General features: G+C 42.5%; 1 protein-coding gene across 3 annotated transcripts in view; it reads right to left on the bottom strand.

Moving 5' to 3' along the window:
- Window positions 1–27,281, bottom strand: part of MAD1L1 (mitotic arrest deficient 1 like 1) — a 1,000,553-nt gene that overhangs the window by 672,667 nt on the left and 300,605 nt on the right. For all 3 annotated transcript variants that reach the window (XM_033963126.1, XM_033963127.1, XM_033963125.1), the window contains exon 11: window positions 18,701–18,845. In XM_033963126.1, the coding sequence (XP_033819017.1) occupies window positions 18,701–18,845 (145 nt within the window). The remainder of the gene's footprint in view (window positions 1–18,700; window positions 18,846–27,281) is intronic.

Below are 27,281 nucleotides of genomic sequence, written 5' to 3'. Positions count from 1 at the left end.
AGATTGTGATGTCATAATGCCTCATTCCACCAATGCCTAAACTCCGTCCTCATCTGCACAAGCCTCAAACACTTTAAAATCATGAGTAGCAACATTCTAGAGCTCAGATTGTGATGTCATAATGCCTCATTCCACCAATGCCTAAGCTCCGTCCTCATCCGCACAAGCCTCAAACACTTTAGAATCCTAAGTAGCAACATTCTAGAGCTCAGATTGTGATGTCATAATGCCTCATTCCACCAATGCCTAAGCTCCGTCCTCATCTGCACAAGCCCCAAACACTTTAAAATCCCTCACTGTTCCTTGTGACCCTGGGCAAGTCACTTAATCCCCTCATTGCCCCAGGTACACTCGATAGAGTTTGAGCCCACCGGGACAGATAAGGAAATATGATAAAGTACCTGAATGTAAACCACTTAGGATACAAGAGGTATATAAATAATCAAAATAAATCGTAAGTGTACGAGGCTTGTGCAGTTAAGGCAGAGCTTATAGGAATGGGGCATGAACAAGGACAGCAACAAAACTTGCGGGGATGGGGAAATTGAGTTCCTGCAGGGAATCCCCATGTCATTCCCTAATAAGGACGACTATCTGCAGATAGAATATGCTTTACATACAGAAAAAGCTTTAAACCCACCACCACGAGGGAAAAAAAACCCCTCCCAGTGCATTGTAAAGGAAGCTTAAGAAGATTCTTCTACAGTGTGAATCTTGTCACATAAAGATAAGAAATGGAGTGGCTATGACAGGTCTTCAAATCTCTGCAGAGCTTTTAATCTGTGATGTTAAACAAACAGTTTAATCACACAGCTGCACACCTAATGGCTCTCTGTGGTTCTAAACTCCAATGACTGACTTGCAAAATTATCTATGATTGCTTAGAAGGCACCTTAGAGGGGCAATAGGCATAAACCAATCAACCAGTGCTAATAAGTCCCCCCATGAAAAAAAAATCTTACCGTTAAGAGTTCAACCATGTTCATTTCTACCGGTCTAACCACAGGACTGCCTATTGCCAAGATTTTATCAAGGTGAGAATAGGCAAATTAGGGAAGGCTACTACTATTTGAACGACATCATAGACCAAGTTATGATGGAAGAAGGCCATTTTCTTTCTTTTGAACTAGAGAAAGGCAGGGATTTCTTTTAGCATACCATATTTTTCTTATACCCCGCAATTGTCTACGAGGAATCTTTGCGGCATATATAAGATTAATAGGGTTACAAACAAGAATAACATGAGTCCTATAGTATGGAGTTTAAGTTCTGAATTATAGTGAGAACGGGTGCATTTTTAGTGCCTTCCTAAACTGGAGGTGGGAAGGAATTTGGCATAAATAAGTCGGGAGGCAGTTCCAAATTGGGGGGGCTTAGAACTCAAAGGAGGACTCGAAGAGTGAGTTCCTCCAGACTTGGCGTGGAAAGGAAAGTTGAAGTTTCCAGCTTTGGATCATTCTTGATGTATGGAAGGAGTGAGTGACACAAATTGCCGATATTAGTCCAGATGAGTTTTCCCCATATACTGCCTTGTGGACCAAACATGCGACTTTAAATTGGAATCTGTTCTCGACTCAACGCTGGTGTAGCTTTTACTGATATTATCTTGTGTCCAACTCTAGGCCAGTCCTCGCCATGCTTCAATGTTTTCCATGGCTTCTTTCAATTGCTTGATATTCATTCCCTTGCCATTCTTGATGGTATTCAAGCCTACCTAAACAACCGCCTAATCCAAACTACCTCAACCAGACATAAGAGAACATAAGCAGTGCCTCTGCTGGGTCAGACCAGAGGTCCATCATGCCCAGCAGTCTGCCCACGCGGCGGCCCATCAGGTCCAGGACCTGTATAGTAATATTCTATCTATAGCCTTCAATCCCCTTTTCCTTCAGGAAATCATCTAATCCCTTCTTGAAACCCAATACTCTGTCCTATCACATCCTCTGGAAGCGCATTCCAGGTGACAACCACCCTTTGGGTGAAGAACTTCCTAGCATTGGTTCTGAATCTGTCCCCTCTTAATTTTTCCGAATGCCCTCTCATTTTTGTAGTTTTCGAAAGTTTGAAGAATCTGTCCCTCTCAACTTTCTCTATGCCCTTCATGATCTTGTAAGTCTCTATCATGTCCCCTCTAAGCCTCCGCTTCTCCAGGGAAAAGAGCCCCAGTTTCTCTAATCTTTCAGCATATGAAAGGTTTTCCATACCTTTTATCAATCTTGTCGCTCTTTTCTGTACCCTCTCGAGTATCGCCACAAACCATTCATACATCCCCCAATCAGAGACGTCAAACGAAAAAAACTGTACGATGGCCTTCTAGCCACACAAGCAGCAAAACTAGACTACCAACTCTCCAATTTACTGATAATGACCCCAGACTACAAATCGTTCAGAAACGAAATATAAACCATGCTATTCAAGAAATCCTTGAAGACAAACTAACACCACAAGACTCATCCCAATTCTCTGAAGCAACTCGCTCTACTCGTCAATTCCTCTGGAAATGGCCAGATAACTCCTTTTGTAATCCGCCTTGAACCGCGGAATAGAAATCACTAATGTAATGTAATGTAATTCAATCAACGAGCCTTTGGTCTCCCCTGCTTTCTTTTACCACTGACCATTCTGAGCAGCACCTCCTTTTCTAGTGAATTTGCCATGTCCAAAATAGGTCAGTTTCTGTCTGGTAATCTTGCCTTTCAGGGACAACTCTGGGTTTAAATGATCAAGAAAGGTAGAAAAGACTTTATTTAATAAGGTTTTATTATCAAGAATTCAATATTATGTTACTATAGAATCTGATGTTTGTTTGGAGACAATGTCTTCTTCAGAAACTTTCCTCTCCTGTTTATGAAGCCGCGTTAGGCTTTCTTTAATCACTGGCTGTGGTGGTAAAAGCTCTGATGCTTATAAAATTCCTATGAGCGTAAGAGCTAAAACCGTCACAGCCGGTGGTATAAAAAATAAGCTTAATGCAAGTTCATAAAAGGGTACTGAAGGGAATAGACTTAGTAGATAAGGGCAGATTGTTCACCCTATCCAAGGTAGGGAGAATGAGAGGGCACTCTCTAAAGTTGAAAGGGGATAGATTCCATACGAACGTAAGGAAGTTCTTCTTCACCCAGAGAGTGGTGGAAAACTGGAACGTTCTTCCGGAGGCTGTTATAGGGGAAAACACCCTCCAGGGACTCAAGACAAAGTTAGACAAGTTCCTGCTGAGCCAGAACGTACACAGGTAAGGCTAGTCTCAGTTATGGCACTGGTCTTTGACCTAAGGGCCGCTGCGTGAGCGGACTGCTGGGCATGATGGACAACTGGTCTGACTCAGCAGCGGAAATTCTTATGTTATTTCCCTGCTTTTGTCCAGGGGATGTATTTGTTATCCACATAGAACCCAAATAAGGTAGTTACAGAATATAAGAATAAAGATAAGACAAGAAAATTGTCCACATTAAATTCTTATGGCATTTCGATGCCATTCTAAACAATTAGCACTTTCATGTGTAAGTTCTTTCAGAAGTCTAGTAAAATCCATCTAGTCCTGGTGATTTTCATTCTTTAATTTAATCAATTGCACCATCTAAATTTACAAGGCTGTGCTTTAATTGTTCTGAATCATTACAATAAAAAAGAATGTAGGTATGTCTTCTTCTCAATGAAGACAGAAGTGAGAACATTTCTCTCACACCCTAATTGACCAGAATGCAAACTGACTCCCCCATGAGTTTTGTGCTTCTGATGTGCTTCACGTTTTTAGCATTTGTTTCTACCTTCACAGCAAGTTTGTTTTCAAAACCTGCTTTGAACTGCCTTATCACTCAAGTATTGTCAAGAAAAATCGAGAACTCCAATGAAAAGAAACATTGGCTAAGCTCTATTTTGGAGGCTTTACTGAAACTGGCTCCTGATCTAGTCATTGGCCTAGCATCATGGACTGGCTTGACCCTCCGTTTTCAAGCCTGCCATAGCACAGCAATGAGAAATAATATCTACAAGCCAAATGAAAATAGATCATGAAAATAGAATTATGATTAAGCGATTAATCAAAACTTTATTAAACTTGAAACTTAAACTTGACCCACTCCCCATACACAAAAGTGGCCTGGTTTCTTGGGAACAACAAACCCAAAAACAAAATTAAAAAATTTCACAACCAACAGTTACAAAAATCAAAACAAAAATATTCTTCAAATATAAGACTGAATAAATACATCAATCACTTCTGTAAGATGATACGGGCCATGTGAGCCTTTTGAAATTTAGCTTTGTTGTGGCAAGCACTTATGTGTGTTCTGATTCTCTGAAGAAGACACTGTGAAATGGACTCGTCAGAATCAGAATGAGTTTCTAGAATAAATTGCTTGATACCATTCAGATAAGTGGATTTTTACATTTTGATATCAATTATATACTATAAGCGTAATTTTGCACTGCATGATTTTTGCACATTAATCGGGAGTGGTGGAGGAAGGCCAGAGATTGAAACTGTTGTCCGTATTAGATGAACGGCCATTGGGCTGGTATGTGAAAACAGACATATGGTCCGAGGCCTTTCCTCCTTGCCCCTGACTATCTAACCTTTTAAGGAATATGCTAGATGATTGATGTATTTATTCAGTCTTACATTTGAAGAATATTTTTGTTCTGGTTTCTTGGGATCCAGCAAAAAGCTAGACATATTTTCTAAGGTCTTAGTTTGCTTTACGCTCCAATATTATTACTACCCACTTTTTGGTGGCATAAATGCATTTCACTGTATGGAACACATTGAGGAATACGAGTAACAGTTTTACTGCACGTTCCACATCAAGTTTGATGAGAAACATATCATTCCTCTAAGAGACTTCCAAAGAGAATGAACATGCCATTGGAGATTATTTCCACAATACCTGGCCTCTGATTTGCCCCTACGCATAGCAATAGGGGAGAGAGAGATTTACAAAGCGGCTAATAAAACAGGCAGCAAAAATTAAGTCAGAGTGTAGAGAAAAGTCTGTGGATTTCGGCAAGACTGGGTTCACGGGTAGAGGTGAAACATCTTCAGTATGGATTCCGGAAGGGATGTAACAGAATTGCTTTTTCATTGGCTGTTTGTTGGAGAATAATTGCTCAGTCTGTTGAGGTTTGCATCTGCGTGGAAATCGTTGCCATTCTCAAAACAACAGAGACCCTTCTCTGCCCGAGTTGCTCATGAAATGTGATTCTTAGGTTCCTATTTCACATAAATACAACTGGCAAACCAGGGAGAAAGGGGGCCAATGAATTGCTCCTCCCCCCTCATTATTCTTAATAAATATGCCAAAGCAGCTAATTAACTTATGTTCTAGGTTATATAATTCCAATGTAAATTAAGCAATTTTTAAATGATGCATTATGTTCATCTTACATCTCAAACACAAGAAACTGGGGAAATATGTTAGTATGTGAGCAATTCCCAGAACAGAACAAAAAAGTCCCTACCACCTGCTAACAGTGTAAGTTCCATTAGGATAGGTCAGGGGTAGGCAATTCTGGTCCTCGAGAGCCAGAGCCAGGTCAGGTTTTCAGGATCTCCACCATGAATATGTATGAGATAGATTTGCATGCACTGCCTCCTTGAGATGCAAATGTATCTCATGCATATTGATTGTGGATATCCTGAAAACCTGACCTGGCTCCGGCTTTCGAGGACTGGAATTGCCTACCCCTGGGATAGGTTATTTCACAAGTCATGCTGTTTTAGCACAGGGTCCTATTCTATGCAATGAGACCCTGTGCTAAAGTAACACAAATTGTGTTAAAATAGCCCCTCGGTCACATCAAGTTGAAGTTTCGTGTAGTGCAGGAGTGTCCAACCTGCGGCCCAAGGGCCACATGCGGCCCCGTGAAGTATTTTGTGTGGCCCCGGTCGAGGGTGATGCAGTGTTTTCCTCTGTTGCCCCCGGGTGTTTACCATCTTGCCGGCTCCCTCCTCTGTCTTGCTGCAGCGTTTGCGCATTTGTATGGCCTCAGAAACATTATTTTCGGCCGATGCGGCCCAGGGAAGCCAAAAGGTTGGACACCCCTGGTGTAGTGCTTCATAATGCTTCTTCCTGCAGAGCTTTCCTGCTTCGAATCTTAGAATACTGTATACAAATGACTCCTCTTTTATGTTTGTTAGCAGATAAGGAAGGACTGAATATGTCAAATAGATTTTTCCTGAAGAACTGAGAACCGCACCAAAACCAAGCCTACACAGAAACCAGAGATCACAATCTCATTGCCTGAGAAGCATCCGAGAGGACAAGGCCTACATCGACGGAGTCGTCCAGGAGCTGTCCCAAATCACCGAGCAGGCCCATGACAAGTCCATCCTCGAGACGCCCAAATCATCAGCTTTGAAACCAACAATTGGATACAGGAAATGGCTAGCGGCACTGACTCCTGGCAGCTGGTGACCTCCTCAATTGGCAAACATAGGACCCCCCCCACCCCTTTTTCAATCTCTTCATCTTCTCCTTCTTCTTACAAACAGGGCAGCTATACATCAACCCCTCAACTCACCCTGCGGAACAGATTCCAGATTCTTCAGGAAGGAACTGCCGATGAGGAACAGGAGCAGGCCCAACACACAGCTTCATCTCCAGGGACAACTGACCGGCTCCCCCCAAAGAAGCGCAGAGTAATAGTCATCGGGGATTCCATGCTGAGGGGCACCGAGGGACCAATTTGCAGACCGGATATGCAATCTAAGGAGGTCTGCTATCTGCCTGGAGCCAGGATACGAGATGTCACCGTCAGTCTGGATAGACTACTCACGCCCCGAGACCACTTTCCTATGCTTCTTGTCCACATAGGAACCAACGACACTGCCAGGAACACACCGGAGACCATCACCAGAGACTTTGGAGCACTGGGTGAGAGGCTGAAGCGGACAGGAACGAAGGTGGTTTTCTCATCGATCTTCCCAGTTAGAGGCAAGGGAAGAGCCAGAGATGAACGTATCCTGAGGACGAACGAGTGGCTACAGGGATGGTGCCGGGATATGAACTTCGGATTCCTAAACCATGGGGAAGCGCTACAAGGACTTCAGGGACCAGACGGACTCCATCTGACCAGTAGGGGTAAGAACGTCTTCGGACACCGACTAGCCCGCCTGCTTCACAGGGCTTTAAACTAGGTAAGTCGGGGGAGGGTACCCATTCACATATTAGTGCAGAAAGGAATTATCCTGATGAGGTGAGTCAAAACTCCGCTTCCATGTCCAAGGTAAGTACCCACATTGCAAACAGTTCTTTAGGAGTCACACCGACTCGGGTAGGATACGCCTCACAGGGACTTAGCAAACACAAGATATGGAGGGCCATATATGTCAATGCACACAGTTTAGGTAACAAAATTCTAGAATTAGAGGCTGAAATAAGGAATGCCGACCTAGATGTGGTGGCAATATCTGAAACTTGGTTCACGGACTCACATGGGTGGGATATGGCTATACCGGGCTACAATCTACTTCGTCAGGACAGAGAGGGCAGGTTAGGAGGGGGGTAGCTCTATACATTAAAGAGGACATCAAAACCACCAGGATCACAGATGTCAAGTACACCGGGGAGTCCCTCTGGGTAAACCTGGCAAGAGGCAGAGAAAAATGCCTGTATCTAGGTGTGGTATACAGACCCCCAAGACAACTGGAAGACATGGACGCAGAATTAATTGAAGACATAGAGAATATCATTCTACGAGGAGAAGCTGTACTGCTAGGGGACTTCACTATGCCTGATGCAGACTGGAACTCCTGCGGTAGCAGAAGGCTCTTAACCTCCATAAAGGGAGCACGTCTCAAACAAATGGTAACGGAGCCCACTAGGGCCCAGGCGATCCTCGACCTGGTACTTACCAACGGGGAAAGCGTCTCAGAGGTCTCAATAGGAGATACGCTAGCCTCCAGCGACCACAACATAGTATGGCTCAACCTTAGGAAAGGCTTTCCTAGATCAAACATGAAAACAAAGGTACAGACTTCGCACGCATGGGAGATTTCGTCCATCGGACGCTGCAGGACCAAGCGGAGACCGATGATGTAGAAGCTAAGTGGTTAACACGGAAATCAACCATACATGAAGCAACTAGCCGCTTCATAAAATCAGTAAATAAACGACAAAGAAACAATAAACCCCAATGGTTCACCGCGGAGATCTCGCAACTCATTAAGGAGAAGAAAAAAGCGTTTCTCTCCTACAAGCGCACGGAGAAAAGAGAGGCAAAGGTAGAATATAGGACTAGGTCTACAGCGGTCAAAATGGCAGTTAGGGAGGCAAAACTTCGAGTGGAAGAAATTCTGACAAAAAACATTAAAAAGGGAGACAAATCCTTCTTCAGATATATTAGTGACAGAAAAAGGAACACAGGCGGGATAGTACGCCTTAGAAGACCGGACGGAAGTTACGTGGAAGCAGATTCCAATAAAGCCGAACTACTGAATGAATACTTCTGCTCAGTCTTCACCTGTGAGGCACCGGGACACGGTCCGCAGTTGAAGGCAACACAAAGCACAGAATTTTGAGTTCATACCAGGTGAAGTTTACAGTGAACTGGCAAGACTCAAGGTGAACAAAGCCATGGGACCAGACAATTTGCACCCAAGAGTGCTCAGAGAATTGAGCGATGTCCTGGCGAAACCATTGGCTGAGCTATTCAATCTCTCCCTAAGTAAGGGGAAAGTTCCCCTGGACTGGAAATTAGCTAATGTTGTTCCTCTGCATAAAAAGGGTTGTAGGGCAGAGGCTGCGAATTATAGACCGGTGAGTCTCACATCAATAGTGTGCAAACTCATGGAAACACTAATTAAAAGCAAATTGGACACGATCTTGAATGAAGGGAATCTTCGGGATCCCAGTCAGCATGGATTCACCAAGGGTAGGTCCTGCCAATCCAATCTCATCAGCTTCTTTGACTGGGTAACAAGAAAGTTGGACTTGGGAGAGTCTTTGGATGTCGTGTACCTGGACTTCAGTAAAGCTTTTGACAGTGTCCCACACTGCAGGCTGCTAAGCAAGATGGAATTGATGGGGTTAGGAGAGACACTAACTGCATGGGTCAATGATTGGCTGAGTGGCAGACTTCAGAGGGTGGAGGTTAATGGTACCCTCTCTAAAACATCGGAGGTGACCAGTGGAGTGCCGCAGGGCTCGGTCCTGGGTCCACTCCTTTTCAACATATTCATAGGGGATCTGACTCAAGGGCTTCAAGGTAAAATAACACTATTCGCCGATGACACCAAACTATGTAATATAGTAAGTGAATGCAGTTTACAGAATTATATGGCGCAGGACCTGCTTACATTGGAAAGTTGGTCCTCAACCTGGCAGCTAGGCTTCAATGCTAAGAAATGTAAGGTCATGCACCTCGGAAGTGGAAATCCATGCAGGACGTACTTATTGAACGGAGAAACTTTAACTAGGACTTCAGCAGAACGAGATTTAGGAGTAATCATCATTGCAGACATGAAAACTGCCAATCAAGTGGAGAAGGCTTCATCTAAGGCAAGGCAGATATTGGGTTGTATCAATAGAAGTTTCGTCAGCCGAAAGCCTGAAGTCATAATGCCGTTGTACAGGGCCATGGTGAGACCTCATCTGGAGTACTGTGTGCAATTCTGGAGGCCACATTACAGTAAAGATGTGCGCAGAATTGAATCAGTTCAGTGGACGGCCACTAGGATGATCTCGGGGCTCAAGGGTCTCTCATACAAAGAGAGACTGACCAAATTGCAGCTCTACACTCTCGAGGAACATAGGGAGAGGGGAGACATGATCGAAACATTTAAGTACCTCACGGGACGTGTCGAAGTGGAAGATGATATTTTCTTTCTCAAAGGACCCTCGGCCACAAGAGGGCACCCGCTCAAACTCAGGGGCGGAAAATTTCATGGCGACACCAGAAAGTATTTCTTCACAGAGAGAGTGGTTGATCATTGGAACAAGTTTCCAGTGCAGGTGATCGAGGCAGATAGCGTGCCAGACTTTAAGAATAAATGGGATACCCATGTGGGATCCCTACGAGGGTCAAGATAAGGAAATTGGGTCATTAGGGCATAGACAGGGGGTGGGTAAGCAGAGTGGGCAGACTTGATGGGCTGAGGCCCTTTTCTGCTGTCATCTTCTATGTTTCTATGTTTTACTAGACACAGAAACTATTCAGCTGTAACATGGCACAAGAAAACCCAAATCTAGTGGCCTGAGGTTATGGATTCAAGCCCCGCACTGCTCCTTGTAACCCTAGGCAAGTCACTCAATCCTTCATTGCCCCAGGTATATTAGATAGATTGTAAGCCCAATGAGGCAGATAGGGACAAATAACTGAGTACCTGAATGCAAATCACTTAGACAATTAATGCTGCTGTTAGGTGCCATTGACTCGTGCTTGAGTCCTACCGACTTGATGAATTGTGGATCTAAAAATAAATCAGTTTTATGCTAGTCTGGAAAGGTCCTCCAGCATCAACCCCACGGTTGTTTTCAATGTGTCCAGATATCGCCCTCTTCGCCTAGTTCCTTCAATTTTCCCAAACATGATGTCCTTCTTCAGTGATCATTCTCTTCCGATGGTGTGACCAAAATAAGAAAGTTGTAACTTCATCATCTGGGCTTCAAGTGACATAGTTTGATCTCTTACAGAATCGATTTATTAGTTCTTCTGGCAGTTCGCGGCACGCCTAAAATCCTTCTCCAACACCAAAGCTCAAATGAGTCAATCTTCTTTCTGTCTTGTTTCCGTAGTGTCCAGCTTTTGCATCCGTAACTGACCACTGAGAAAATGAGGGCGTGGACAAGTCTGACCTTCGTTTAGAGTGTTACCTTCTTACCTTTGAATACTTTGTCGAGAGCCTTCATTGAAAAGCGACCAAGTGCTATTCTGCGGAGTATTTCAGGTGACGGGACTAAATCGCGCGAGACAACGGCGCGCCAACAACTGAGCGCAAGGTTGACGGCGCACCAAAGAAAAGCACTATTTTATAGGGCTCCGACGGGGGGTGGGGGGGAACCCCCCCCCCACTTTACTTAACAGACATTGCGCTGGTGTTGTGGGGGGTTTGGGGGGTTGTAACCCCCCCACATTATACTTAAAACTGAACTTTTTCCCTAAAAAACAGGCAAAAAGTTCGGTTTCAAGTATAATGAGGGGGGTTACAACCCCCCAAACCCCCCACAATACCAACGCAATGTCTGTTAAGTAAAATAGGGGGGTTCCACACCAACACCCCCTGTCGGAACCCTTTAAAATAGTGCTTTTCTTCGGTGCGCCGTAAAACCTTGCGCTCAGTTGTCGGCACGCCGTTGTCTCGCGCGATTTTGTCTATGAACCATATTTCATCTCTGCTAGTTGCTTCTTTGTTTACAAAAGAGCCCAGGAGATTAAAATCCTTTACAAGCTCAAAATCTTAATCATTCTCCGTGATCTTTGTCTTCTTTATGTTCAGTTCTAATCCCATGTTATGACTTTTTGCTTTGACTTTTCTCAGTAGATACAGCATCTCTTCTTTGCAGTCCAGGCAGTATATAAATAACGAAACTAAATAAATTCATCTGATACCAACGTCTGTGCTCGTCTCCCCATTTTTTAATTAGTTTTTAGTTCAATGATGTGGTTTTGTTTTATTATGATAACATAAAACAGTATGTAACCAGATAAAAATTATGGTTTATTTTTCGGTTGCTATTCTATGATACAGTGTTATGATCTGTACTACACTTTCAGTAAAAATACAAAGTCCATTACATGGCTATTTCCCTAGGTAGGGTGCAGTTCATAACCTTTTCTTCCTCTCATGTCAGACAAATTTGGTCGCAAATATTTTATACCTGGGGTTACTAAGGCAACTGATGAGATGTCAGTTTCATAGCATTAGTCCTAAATAGGAGGCCAGATGGGACCCTAATATTAGAAAAATGTAAGAGAATGCATACACAGAAATTGAATAAACTTAAATTAAATCTAAATAATTTACATTTGAATACTAGGTGTGATTAAAAACCATAAAATGCAAATACAGAATACTTTCAATTAAATTACCATTACATGGTAGATTAAATTTAGCTGGCAGTTACTGCTGTAAACAAGCTGCTGGCCTCACAGTATTCAAAGAAACTAGTTTACAGTGTTCATAAAAACATGACACCGTGAATTTATTTCTCTGTTGTCTGCAACACTGTCTGGCTTCATGGGCTGCTGGTATACCTAATGCTATTCTATGTATATTTCTGCCGCCGCAAAATGACTTGAATACCTGCACCCGGACCTGCTATCTTTCTTTCCTTTCATGGGAGCCTAGGACACCATGACACCACTAAAAGGGCAAATCAATAATATTTACCATGCTAACTTCATAGAAACACAGAAATAGACGGCAGATAAGGGCCACGGCCCATCCAGTCTGCCCACCCCAATGACCCTCCCCTACCTTTCTCTGTGAATAGATCCCACTTGTCTATCCCATTTGGCCTTAAAATCAGGCACGCTGCTGGCCCCAATAACCTGAAGTGGAAGACTATTCCAGCGATCAACCACCCTTTCAGTGAAAAAGAATTTCCTGGTGTCCCCGTGCAGTTTTCCGCCCCTGATTTTCCACGGATGACGGCAGATAAAGACCTGAACTGTCCATCCAGTCTGCCCATTAGTTATACCCATTACAAATACATGATTAAATTAACTTGTCTCTTCTTTGCTATTTCTGGGTCATAGGTTGTAAAGTCCACCTGGTATCGTCTTAGGTTCCAACTGCTGAAGTTGCCATCTAATCAAGCCATTGTGACATCACTGATGAGGTTGACTCTTAGGCATTGCTGGAATAAGGCATTATGACATCACAATCTCAGCTCTGGAATGTTGCTACTCTTTGGGTTTCTTCCAGGTAACATAGTAAATAGAAACATAGAAACATAGAAATAGACGGCAGATAAGGGCCACGGCCCATCTAGTCTGCCTGCTTAGGAAGCTGTGGAACCACGGGGTGGGAGGGGATGTGCACAGATGGATCGAGCACTGGTTGTCGGGTAGACTGCAGAGGGTTGGAGTGAAGGGCCAATATTCTGACTGGCGGGGAGTCACAAGCGGTGTGCCACAGGGATCGGTGCTGGGGCCGTTACTCTTCAACATATTTATCAATGACCTGGAAAAGGAGGCAAAGTGCGAGGTTATAAAATTTGCAGACGATACCAAACTGTGCGGCAGAGTTAGGTCCAGGGAGGAGTGTGAGGACCTACAAAGGGACCTGGACAAGCTGGAAGACTGGGCAAACAAATGGCAAATGCGATTTAACGTGGAAAAATGCAAGGTCATGCATATAGGGAAAAAGAACCCGTTGTTCGACTACAAATTGGGGGGGGGCATCGTTGGGAGACAGCAGTCTTGAGAGAGACTTGGGTGTGCTGGTGGATGCATCACTGAAGCCATCTGCACAGTGCGCAGCAGCCTCGAAAAAAGCCAACAGGATGCTGGGCATCATAAAGAGGGGCATAACAACCAGGACGCGGGAAGTCATCATGCCATTGTATCGAGCGATGGTGCGTCCACATCTGGAATACTGCGTTCAATATTGGTCGCCGTACCTCAAGAAGGACATGGCGGTACTTGAGAGAGTCCAAAGGAGAGCAACGAAACTGGTAAGAGGGCTGGAACACTGCCCATACGCCGAGAGGTTGGATAGGCTGGGGCTCTTCTCTCTGGAAAAGAGGAGGCTCAGGGGAGATATGATAGAGACCTTCAAGATCATGAGGGGCATAGAGAGGGTGGATAGGGACAGATTCTTCAGGCTGAAGGGGTCAACAGGCACGAGGGGGCATTCGGAGAAACTGAAGGGAGATAGGTTCAGAACAAATGCAAGGAAGTTTTTTTTCACCTAAAGGGTCGTGGACACTTGGAATGCACTACCAGAGGAAGTGATAAGGCAGAGTACGGTACAAGGGTTCAAACAGGGATTGGACGGATTCCTGAGGGATAGGGGGATCGTGGGATACTGAGAGAGGTTCTGGGATGTAACACAGGTATAGAAAGCTAACCAGGAAATAAGTATAGAAATCCAACCAGGTCGTGGATGTGCAAGACCGGAGGGTTAGGACTTCGATGGGAAGATAGGACTCAATGGGAAACCAAGGTGGCAAGGGGGCCCCTTCTGGTGACTCAGACAGGCCGTGACCTGTTCGGGCCGCCGCAGGAGCGGACTGCTGGGCGGGATGGACCTATGGTCTGACCCGGCGGAGGCACTGCTTATGTTCTTATGTTCTTACCCCAATGACCCTCCCCTGCCTTTCTCTGTGAATAGATCCCACGTGTCTATCCCATTTGGCCTTAAAATCAGGCACGCTGCTGGCCTCAATAACCTGAAGTGGAAGACTATTCCAGCGATCAATCACCCTTTCAATGAAAAAGAATTTCCTGGTGTCCCCGTGCAGTTTCCTGCCCCTGATTTTCCACGGATGCCCCCTTGTTGCCGTGGGACCCTTGAAAAAGAAGATATCTTCTTCCACTTTGATGCGGCCCGTGAGATACTTGAATGTCTCGATCATGTCACCCCTCTCTCTGCGTTCCTCGAGTGAGTACAGCTGAAACTTATCCAGCCGTTCCTCGTACACAATACTTACCTTTATTTGCCTAAGGATCCTTTTACAAAGCCATGGTAGTGATGCCGCCATGGTAAATGCACCGAAGCCCGCAGAAATTGAATGGGCTTTATAAAAGGGGCATCTAATTGGTATTTGATAACTTGGTGCTCAATAGCACAGCGTGTGCTTGTAAGGGGGATATTCACATGGGCAGGCCATAGATGGGGCACACATTTACATGGGCAACGTACAGAATATATATGCTGCCCAAGCTGATGCTATATTTCGGCACGCCCATTTGGGTTCATCATTTTTTTATGGAGACGGTCAATGTTTACCTATGTGGGTTCTTTCTTATCGCTTATATTGCGTAAGTGGTTTGCCACAATAGAGGACTCTTGAGGCAGGTTTCACAGCCAAAACACAGCCCGTGTTTTGCTCGGTTCATAGTCAGTGGTGCGCAAGATGCCAGCGCGCCGACAATTCAGCGCAAGACAGAAGCACACGGGGGAAAAAGTAATTTTTAAAGAGCTCCGACGGGGGGGTTGGGGTGGCAACCCCCCCACTTTATTGGTTAGTGTTCGCGCTGCTGTTGGAGGGGGGTTCGGGGGGTTGGAAACCTCCATTATAGAGAAAACGGAACTTTTTCTGATTTTTTTCGGGAAAAGTTCTGTTTTCTCTATAATGTGGGGGTTTCACCCCCCCCCCCCGCAACGGCAGTGTGAACACTAACCAATAAAGTGGGGGGGTTGCCACCCCAAACCCCCAGTCGGAGCACTTTAAAAATTAATTTTCCCTCGCGCGCTTCTGTCTTGCGCTGAATTGTCGGCGCGCTGGCGTCTGGCGCGCGATTATCCCGTCACTGTTTTGCTCATAGTACAGTTTTCATCTTATATGTTCAAGAAATAGCTTGCTGATGTCATTCTGGAAAACCTGTGTAGTCAACCACGCCCCCCTCTTTTGTCCTGTTTGATTCTCTCTGCTCTTCGGCACACCTATTTTCGCCAGGAGTATGGCAGGTGTAAATGGAAGTGTTAACAAGTTGCCCAAGTGTACAGAATAGTCTCTCACCCCAAGTTAATCCGGGTGCCAAAATGAAGATGCCCAGTTGTAGAGTTGCTCCCTAGGGCTTATTATGGAAAGAAGTGTGACCTTCAAGCCACACATAAAATAAACCTGCAAAAACAAAACTAGATGTCATTCTGATCCAGAAGCTTGCAAAAATGCCCTGGAGCGCCTCAGTTGATATGATATACATGACCACTCTACCACCAAATTACTCAGTGCTGGAACACTATTCTGTACACAAAGTTGCTACATGAACCACATACTATGCCTCATAAGAGAGAAACACTGACACAGACATCAACCTTGTGGTTCTCTGTTTTTTTTTTTATTTATCAATTTATATTAATACATGAAACATTATGTATTAAGAAAAGAGCTTGGCCAACAAAGAATAAAACCAAAACGGATGCCTAAAAGGTCCTACAACAATTAATATTGCTCAAGACTCTTATAATAGCCCACAAATGAGACAGAGACAATTCACATCTTAGAGAGAATTACAAAAAAGAAACTAATGAAAATCAAATAGTAGCATTACGTTCTCAAATTATTAAATGGACTTTTCTACTTGGAGTCAATTAGGATTGCCTCACTCTGAACTTTATTTAGTTTTTAGTGTCAACAAAAAGTGCAATACAATTTATATACAAATAATGATAATCAACCAAGCACTTATAATCGATCAGTATCTATACAAAAAATAAAAATTCCCTCCTCCATCCATCATTACCATCAGGAATAATACCCAAAACAAAAGATATACCTCCCCTTCCGCTCCCCCCCCCCCCCCCCCCGGATGTGTGGGTGAAAACCAATGGGAAATAAAGATAAAGATAAAGGACAACTATAGCAAATCTACAAAAGACGTCAATGGACCCCAAACTAATTTGAATATCTTATTATGCCCCAGTATGTCAGCATTCATTTTCTCAAATTTATAAGTTAAACATAAGCTCACCCACCAAAAAAGAAAACTCTGCATTGAGACCCCTTTTCCTTCAAGAAAGAATTGCAACTGGGAGGGTTCAAAAAATACATAGGAATTCTGATCCAAAAGGATCATACATTTGCAAGATTTGTAAGTTGAAATTTTGCTCCCAGTGAAATCACAGATTGCTTTAGTTCAAGGAACCTCCTTCAACTGGTCTGAGTTGTTTTTGAAACGTCTGGGGACATGGAAATCTTACTTCCTAAGAAGATCACTTCTCTAAGTCTAAAAAAATAGTCTTAGGAGGGCCTCCTTATCTTGATGGAATACGAATGTCACCAGAAGAGTCGCTCGACTAACAACCTCATCCTCTGAAGTTTCCAAAATATTTGTAATATTAATAACATTTGAAGCTTCTAGAGGTCTGTTTTTTTGATACCGGCAAAAGGTATATTTTATGAAGTGGAGGAAGTCCAACAGCAATCTACTCATCAGACTAGACTTTAAAGCGTCCCACTGGATTCTTCTACGATTTCATATTGTGGGGATCCGGGATTGCCAACCAAGTACGAATCTGGATATATTAGCGACAGCGTGGGCTGAGGACTTGCATTGCCAGTTGACTGCTCAACAGTTACAATGGGTCCTGAAGAACATTCAGAAGGTGTCACCCAATATTACTCACTGGGAAATGCAATTGAAAATTGTTCTTAGACTTTACATTCCACCGAAACGTGCAGCCCGGATGGGGATTACTGCGTCACATTCTTGCCCGAAATGCAATCAGGCTCACGCATCTTTGAGTCACATGTTTTGGGCCTGCCCCGCAATCCAACAGTTTTGGAGACATCTGGGCCTATATACCACATCGCTTTGGGGACGGTGATTGCTTCCGCAACCGAGGGCGTTATTTGGATTTTATAATATAGCCTCGCCCAAACCCAGGGGAATGTCAGCATTTATCTCCAGAGCCCTTTTGATGGGAAAAAAAGCCATCCTCACCAACTGGCTCTCCCGTGATCCCCCGTCATATGCACAATGGAGATCCCTAATGATAGTGCACGCAACACTGGAGAGACGCATGGTGGGAGACTTGACTCTTGGCCCGGGTCGCAAATTTTGTCAGGTGTGGGAGCACTTCTGGCAGGACCTCACACCGCGTGCTTGCAGTTGACTTTTGAATCTTTAAGATTTTATTCCCACTCTCAGCTGTTGGACTGGCCATGGATTCTTGGGGAGGGGAGGGGAGGGGAGGGGAGGGGGGGATGTGAGGGGAACTGATTATATTGTTGAAAATGTTATTTCCTGAATGGTACTACTGTTTGTATTTGCTTCTTACTGCTGGAATAATAAAAATCATTTAAACATAAAGCGTCCCACTGACTACTGACACCTCTATCTGCATTCTGAGAATGTGCTGCCATCTAGAACCACATTCACATCCAGACAACTATTGATGAACAGAATGTAGCAGTAGAAATGATCAAAACAAACACTTAATTCATCTAACTTCCTAGATTTGATATTCCTCTAAGATCAGTAGAGTCCACCAACTGCTTTAGAAAATCAGAAGAGTACTGTACAAATCTCATCTCTTCATGGAAGGTTTAAGGACAAGCCATAGTGCAAGTGTGGTCATGCAAACCAAACTAGGAATCATAGTATATATTAAATTTATTTATTTAGTCCATCCTCCCAAAGGAGCCCAGAACGGGTTACAAAGGTACATTCACAGTATAGAAGGACAAAATTATTTAAAGACATTTTTGGCAGACATAGCTTAGAAGAATGTACACTGTGCTCCTTCAATGGTAGAAAAGCAAACCAAAACATCTTTTGAAGCCTCTTTGTGGATGTTGGACCTTTACACTGAACATATAGAGGAAGTACCACCTCTTCTATGCTTATACTTTAGCACAGTAGGGAAAAGGAAAAGGCTCATTTTCTCTACAGTGTGACTGGTGTTGTACAAAGGGCCAGATATAAGCAGTACAACCAAACATCATAATTCAAAGCACTAGAACTCTTTGGTACACAAACACTGTTGCGGGTTAGATAAATCCAAGTAAAATAGCATGGATTACTGCTGGATCCATAACACTATACCAGTCCATACAATTTACCAAAAAAGACAACGAATCAGTCATACCTTGGTGAGCAATAAAACTCGCTTTTGTAATCGTCGAACCAGTGCTTCCTGTTGTTCTCGTTTCTTTTTTTCTTCCAGTAACTGATTCTTGACTTTTATTAATTCCTCCTGGAGCTGCTTGCGAGCTTTTTCTATGGATCGAGCACTAAAAGAAAATAGATTGAATATATCCATGGATCAGGACTTAAAACAATGACAAAAAGGAAGTAGTATTAATTGTCAGAGGTCCAAAGTTGCCTTGTTCACAAATATTATACGATGTGTACATCCTTTAGTTCTATGGTAAAACTTGTTCTAGTTAGTTTAAGTTCAAGTTCAAGTTCACTTTATTTTTGATGAATCGCCTATTTAAAACATTCTAAGCGATGTACAGTTAAAAATAGATTATAAGGGAACACATAGTCATATTAGTAGTACATTAATAACAGCTAAATAAATATTTGTTAAATAATTACATAAAACAGAAAAGATCCCTATATAAAATGTTAAAAACAAACATGAAAAGAGGGAAAGGGGGGAAAAAGTTACAAATTTTTCTCTTGATGGAGGAAAAAACATAAATTAGGGAAAAAACAAAGGGAGGGGAAGAAGAAAAAGAAGAGGAAAAAAAAAAAAAGGATATTAATTAATCAATAAAGGCATCATTGAATAAAAAAGTTTTTAAAAGTTTTTTAAAAGAGACAAGATCTCTATCTTTTCTAATAAAAAGAGGCAGAGTGTTCCAGATTATACTGATTATAGAGATACTCAAAAGACAAATCTGCTCCACTTAACAAATATATGACATTCAAAGAGGAACTATTAAAAGGTCTATGACGCATTCTGTTTGCATAAAAGAGATATCCACAAAAAATTTGCAATACAAACGTGTTTTCCACTCCATGCTCACCTTTCTAGGCGCAAAAGCTTGGAATGACCTTACTGAAATGACCAGGACGGAACCTAACCACATCAAATTCTGGAAGAAACTGAAAACTCATCTATTTGACACCTAATCACTTGTATCTCTTTCTTCTCCTATATCTTCCTGCCCTCCATTGTCCTCCCTACCCTCTTCTAACCCCTTCCTCTGTAATGTCGCCAAGAGCTTGGATAGGTATGTGCGATGCACAAATGGAAGAAATAAAATAAATATATGAACTTTTCACAATACCTAGTACAGAAATTTGTAAATGGTTACTACAATTACCCAATTGCAGGGCAGCCAATCAACAGGCCAACTTGATCTCATAATGGCTTATGTGGTTTTGCCTATTTGCTTTCTGTGTGAAAACCTAGTTCCATTCATTCACAAGAGTCCTGATTGCACCTTGGTTAACTGAGAGGGCATGTGGGACAATTACAGCTTAGATCAAACTGAACTTCTAGAGGGTAATTTTCTCTCAAATACTTCAAGGTCAGATCAGAGCATTTTACTGCTTACCCTCTGTTTATCTTGGAATGCAAATTGAATTTGCTGATTCAAATTGATGGAATGTTAGAAATCTAAAACTCATCAGATGCAACACAAGGGAAGATTACTGGGTCTCGTCACATGAGCCTTTTCTCTGATTAGTAATTATTGCTGTCTTTGCTTTTCTCATTTGTCATTTTGTTTTCCCAAAGAGAAAGTTTAATAATGCTTGAAAAAGAATGAGACATTACAAATAGACTGCCGCCCTTCCCGAACGGTTGTGCCATCAATGCTGGATTTCGAGACCTCTCGATTTGTTTTCTTTTGTATGCCTTTTGTTGAGCTTTTGACAAGCATTTGGAGTTTGGCATGTCTCTTCAAAGATCCTTTATGATGTGCTTGAGTGATACCCAGTTGAATTGGCACAGAGGGTGCTCAGAAAGAATTCCGTGTAGGTCACCAGAAATCCTCTGCTGGGGATGCAGTGCTTTACTGATTAAAGTTGGTAGATAAATTTACTTAAATTACCGTTGGCCATTTTTCTTTGAATTTATAGTTAGAATTTCATATCTAAGTCAGTGTCTCACAAACTAAATGTAGTGGCCACGGCTCAACGCGCACATTGACGCAATGATGTCTGCACATGTGTGAAGGCCCTCCAGTAGGGGGTGCCAGCAGAGAAGACGCACGGAGAGGAATGGAGGTGCTGACGCCAACTGATTGCCTACAGGACATGCCTCTTACCGCAAGTCAGCTGGTGCCTCTCCTCCTCCCCAGCGTCTCATGGCACACCTGAAATCTCAGGAGGCACACAGTTTGTGATACACTGATCTAGGTAATCAAACCACCTTTCTATTAGCCACTGCTGGACTATCTGGCTACGTTGTGATTTTGTTATGCAATTCTTTTTGCATTATTTTGAATCTGATCAAGTTTCAAGTTTTTATTGGTATTTAATGGATCGTTTATTTAATTTATTAAGCGATGTACAATTTAATAAATCAAAATAGACAAACAGGGAGTGCTGACGAACAAAATAACTTCAAAGATATTGGGTAAAACTTACATGAGTCGTGAGGAAAAGGGGTGAAAAAGTTACAATTCTGTGATAGAGAAGAACAAAAGGAAGGGTGAATTTGATTTAAAACTTGAGACGTCATATTATTGGATGGAAGGTAAAAGATTAAATGCGTCTTTAAAAAGGTGAGTTTTTAAAATCTTTTTAAACGATGATAAGTCTTTTTCTTCTCTGATATACTGTGGTAAAAAATTCCACAGTTGACGGGCCATAACTGAGAACATGTCATGTCTTCTGGCGCCTATGATTTTCAGGGAAGGAATGGAAAGAAGGTTATGGGAAGTCGAACGGAAAAGCCTAGAGGAGTTGTACGGTATTAGCATCCTGGTGATAAATTGAGGCTCATTAAATTTCAGGGATATTCTTTGGCATATTCTTTGGCTTATAGTACCAATTGGTTTAGTGGAGGAGTAGCCTAGTGGTTAATGTAGCTCCCTGAGAAACTAGAGAACTGGGTTCGAGTCCCACTGCAGCTCCTTGTAACTCTGGGCAAGTCACTTACCACTCCATTGCCCCAGGTACAAAATAAGTAACTGTATGTAATATGTAAACTGCTTGGATTGTAACCACAGAAAGGCAATATATCAAGTACCATCTACTTTTATCTTTTACGGAACTGGAGAGTTGGCAATTAGTTGTCTGATCCAACATAAGGCATTCTCAACCCACTTCCCCCCCCCCCCCACCCCACACACACACATATAAACACACCGGCTACCAGTGAAAAAATGAGTTGTATGTAAGATCACTTGTATAGTCCTACAAGCAATTTATGGAGAGAACCCTACTGGACTTGTTATCGGCCATTAACATTACACACTCAATCTTCAACACAAGAACCACAGTGTGCCTTAAACTGAACTTTCCATCTCCCAAACATGTGCAATGGAAAAAGATGTTTGAGTCTACCTTCAAATTTCAAGGCCTCAACAGGTGGAAGAGCCTACTCTAATTTCTACGTCAGCTGTCCAATTACTACAGCTGCAGAAAAATGCTAAAGAGCTCTCTCTTCTCTGCATGATTCAGAAGTTACCTATCTGCTTGTGTCTTCTGTAACCCCAAAATGTACTCATCTTGATTGTAAAACACACTGAATCCTAGTTGAAAATTTCAGGATATAAGAAACCGTATGGCATGGAATTTGTTGCCTCTTTATAAACAGGCATTTAAAAAGGTCAGATCTTGAAACCGACTGAATTCTTATCTAGGGCTGAGTTCCTAAATTTATTTACCTAAAAATAGGCTTTTAAATTTGTGCCCAGTTTTCAGCCAAGCCTAGAAACCTATGCTTTCGCCTGAAAATTAAGCTTGATTTAGAAGCTTGAAAGTTAGGCTTATACATTTAGGCCTGCCACTTCTGCCCATTTGCCTAGGTTTATGAGCCTCAAAATTGGGGATGTCTCAGCCGGGTCAACCCGCTCCTGCCTCTTCCCCTCCTTTTTCCCTCCCGGCAAACTGCAGTCTGAGTCCATGATAAATTTTCTGCTAAGAGAAGTTTATTGTAGGCAGCAGCATGATTACACAACATGCAACTTAATTCCTATATAGGTATAACAATGCTTAGAGCACTAGCAATAACTACTTATCTATCACAAATTTCTACCCTGGCTAGTCCTAATTTAAACCTGGGGGGCCACACTATCACACAAAGCGGAGGAAGCTGGAGCCACTGCCATTGACATTAGTCATTCTCTGAGTGTGTAGCTGATTGCTTACGAGTAGGCATTGCCGTTCAAGCTGTACTCTACTCCCACTTGGTGCGAGCTGCCGTCCAAGCTTCTCAGATTGCTCATGCCCACAGATTGCTCATGCCCACTTTCGCCATTCAAGCAAGTGGGTATGGCTCGGGCATGTCCCTCCATCCAAGAGGGGTTTCTCATTAGCCATCGAGGGATAGGAGCCCTCACTTTAGCGTGGCACAAATCCTAGTCTCCTTCTTCCTACATGGCCCCCCCCCTTCCCCCTGCTCATCTCATGGCCTTCTGAGTCACCAATCCTGCCTGCTGTGACAAGCTCGACCGCTGCCATGATGGTTATGCCGGCAGTGCGCTGACATGTAGCTCATCGGGTGGGAGGGTAGGTGGACCCTTCCTCCCGACGCACCACTGAAAAAAATGGCTATGCCAAAAGATGGTCTGATTTAAAGAAGCCTGCTGCTCACCTTACCCATCTCTTTTTCTCCCCCTATTGGCTCCTCACTCCTCCTTCCTTCCTTCCTATCTGAGGACATGAGAGGGGACATGATCGAAACATTCAGGATATTGAAGGGAATTGACTTAGTAGAGAAAGACAGGTTGTTCACCCTCTCCAAGGTGAAAAGAACAAGAGGGCACTTGCTAAAGTTGAAAGGGGATAGATTCCGTACAAATGTAAGGAAGTTCTTCTTCACCCAGAGAGTGGTGGAAAACTGGAACACCCTCCAGGGATTCAAATAGGGGAAAACACCCTCCAGGGACTCAAGACAAAGTTAGACAAGTTCCTGCTGAACCAGAACGTACGCAGGTAGGGCAAGTCTCAGTTAGGGCATTGGTCTTTGACCAGAGGACTGCTGGGCACGATGGACCACTGGTCATCGGCAATTCTTATGTTCTTATGTTCCTGACCTGGGAGTATGTCCTTTTGTGGCAAGCCTCGCAAGTTGCTCTGGCCTGCTTCTAATTGATAAGCCTAGTGCTAAAAATCAGTGCCAAGCTCCTAGTTTCATCTCCCCTCAACCCTTCTGTCCTCTATTTTTTTTTTTAAGCTTCCATATTTAAGAGTTTGGGGAATCTTTTGTTAAAGCTTAGCACAAGTTAGCAGATATTAGTATGCGTTAAACACGGTGGATACTTTTTTATACCTATGGGCTAAGTGATTCCTAACACGTGCTATGCTTTAGTAAAAGGGCTGCTTAGTGAATTTTGAATATAAAGTTAGGCACTGAACCCTAGTCAATTTTCAGAGAGGCCAAGTTCGGAGCATAGATCCTTTGAATATTGGGCCCATAGAAATTATCCACCAACTGGAGCGAACGTTTTAGTGGACCTGGATCTTCCTAGTTTATTATTCTTAGTGCTGGCTGCAAAATCATTTGCTAACATTTTGTGTCTGATGTTGCAGAGATCAATATATTTCTCAATGACTGGACAGCCTTTCCTCAATTTCTTTCTTTTTTTTTTCCCCTTTTCCTTTTGTAATCAGCTTAGGTCAGTGTTCTCTTTAGAAACTATTTAAAGCATTTGGTTTGCCCAGGCTTGAAATTTCTTTGCACTGGCTGGCCTGCTAAATTGCTACCGTGAGATCAACATCCATCCTCCCACCCTGCTCACATATATATTTCTTACTTCTAACATGGTTCTTATTAATCCTCTTCTATTACCAAAGAAATAGAAGGAGCTTTGGAAAATACTTGAGTACCTGATTGTAAAAACTGCTTAGATAATATGCATAAGCGGTATATAAAAAAAACCTAATAATAAAATAATCTCATTCTGATAAAAAGTACATTTGTGTTTTCACCATCTATTATTAAAATTCTTTTGTATGGAAGAACATAAGACACACAGTGTTGGGTCAGACCCAAGGTCCACAGAGTCTAGCATCGTGCGTATGGTATTGGCCAATCTGCAATACTTGGAATTAAATTTACATATCATGCTCTTCCAAGAAACATTTCAGGCAATTTGCAATAGTATAAATCATTCCATTCAATAAAATTATGAAACTAATACATGTGCAGTGATGCATGCGTCTGGTATCGCTATACAAATAATAAATTAGAAACATAGAAAGATGACGGCAGAAAAGGGCCACAGCCCATCAAGTCTGCCCACTCTACTGACCCACCTCGTTAAGTCTGAGTGCTAATGACCTAGTTCCTTAACTCGACCCTCGTAGGGATCCAACGTGGATGTCCCATTTATTCTTAAAGTCGAGCATGTCAACATATCCCCTCTCAATAGTCCATTTTATAACTAAGGTTTCTGATTTTAGAAGTTATTATAAATTAAACATTTAGATGTTTATTTTCAAGCCAGTTGGAACTCTGGGAGACTATTACATTTCTAAAACTGGTGTTTTCAAATTGGAATTCATTAACAAGTAGGACTGAGTCAGGCACACAAGCATGCTCTATCCAGTTGGCAAACTGCATTTTCACTTATATCCAAGAAGGCTTAATTCCTGAGGGTCTAATCCAGGGGTGTCCAATGTCGGTCCTCGAGGGCCGCAGTCCAGTCGGATTTTCAGGATTTCCCCAATGAATATACATGAGGTCTATTTGCATGCACTGCTTTCATTGTATGCTAATAGATCTCATGCATATTCATTGGGGAAATCCTGAAAACCCGACTGGATTGCGGCCCTCGAGGACCGACAATGGACACCCCTGGTCTAATATAATCTAATCTTTGGTTTATAGACCGGGTCATCTCCCAATGGAGCTCGACTCGGTCCACACATAATTAAGACTACAGTACGTAGCAGAAAACATAAGAGAAGGAAGAACTAATTAAAAACTAAAGTACATAAGAAAAGCATAAGAAAAATATCTATAATATTATCATTTCGTTGAGGCATTTAAAAACTGCGAGAACAACAAAGTTTTCAGGAATTTATGAAATAATTGCAGCTGGCCTAAAAGCCTAATGGAGTCGGAAAGCTCATTCCAGATCTCTACAAACTTGAAAACAAAAGATCGACTGACGACTTGATATCCTTAGTAAAAGGAGCCCTCAGGCTTGCACTTAAGTCACTCGTGTACAAGGTATCCTCAGGAATATATTCCGATATCTCAACAGTTGATTGTATCTCTCTTTAAATTAAAAAAAAAAAAAAAAAAGTTCCCCTAATGTTTCCATAACAGACCACAGCAATGCAAGCCGTTATTCCTCTTAAATCTGCTCTTGGAATTTTCTCTTTATGATGAAACATTGTGAGACTAACGGCCTCTTTTACAAAGCCGCGCGGCATCAGCCCCTAAGCCTTTTAAATCTCTTTGGGCTTCGGGACCGCAAGCGCCTTTGTAAAAGAAGCCGTAAGAGTTTGTATGACAGGCATACTTCCCTAATCTAATCTTTCAAAGGAACTAAGCGCAAAAAGATGTATGACAACCTACTAGCAACACATGCAGCAAAATTGGACCCCTCCATCACCAACCTGCTGACAGCAACAACAGACCTCAAAGCTTTCCAAAAAGAAATCAAAACCCTACTATTCAAAAAATTCATCCAGATGTCCTAACCCCCCTTCTTTTCCCCTATGCTATTCTCCCATCTCCCTCTACGACTTTAACCAGCATCCTCTCTGCAACCTTCTCGTATACTTCCAGCTCCTTCTGACGCTCCCCTCATTTTCCCACTTTGTAACCTCTCCTCAAAATTGAATTAGTCACCAACGCCTTTAATTGTAATTCTCTTCCTGGAAATGTCCAGTTATCTTTTTGATGTAATCCGCTTAGAACTGCAAGGTACAGGTGGAATAGAAGTCAGTAATGTAATGTAATGTAATCTAATCTAAACCTTAGATTTATATATTGTGTCATTTCCTGAAGTAGGGGCTCAACTCGATTTACATAAGACTTCAATAAATAGGGAAATCAGTTTAACTAACATGTGAATTACTAAACAAAAGACAATTAACACTCCTTAGTACCATTTCTCAAAAACTATTGAAATAGCATTGTTTTCATCAATTTACAAAAAATCTGGAGAGAGTACAGAGTTCTAATATAACTAGGAATTTCATTCCAAATTGCTGTAAACCTATACGAAAAGGAGCGAGATAATACCAACAAGCTTTATCCCTTTCACTGAAGGAAATGAAAGTTTGTACTTCTGAGAATTTGTTGAAACAGATCAAAAATAATTCCATGTTAGAGGGACTAGAGGCAAAAATAGACCATGGATAATTTTGAATATCATATAAGCGCATTTAAATCGAATTCTAAGATGAACAGGGAGCCAGGGAAGATTTCCTTTTTCCAAAAATCAATTTGCCAATATTCTGAATCAATTGTAACCAGTTGATATGTCCTTTACTCAAGAAAATGTAAATAGAATTGCAATAATCTAACTGAGCCAAAATGATGGCTTAAACCAATGCAGCAAAATGTTGCTTAGAGATCAGCTGAC

The sequence above is a fragment of the Geotrypetes seraphini genome, chromosome 11, assembly GCF_902459505.1.
Source record: "Geotrypetes seraphini chromosome 11, aGeoSer1.1, whole genome shotgun sequence".
NCBI lineage: Eukaryota > Metazoa > Chordata > Amphibia > Gymnophiona > Dermophiidae > Geotrypetes > Geotrypetes seraphini.
This window is presented reverse-complemented; position numbering and strand designations above follow the sequence as displayed.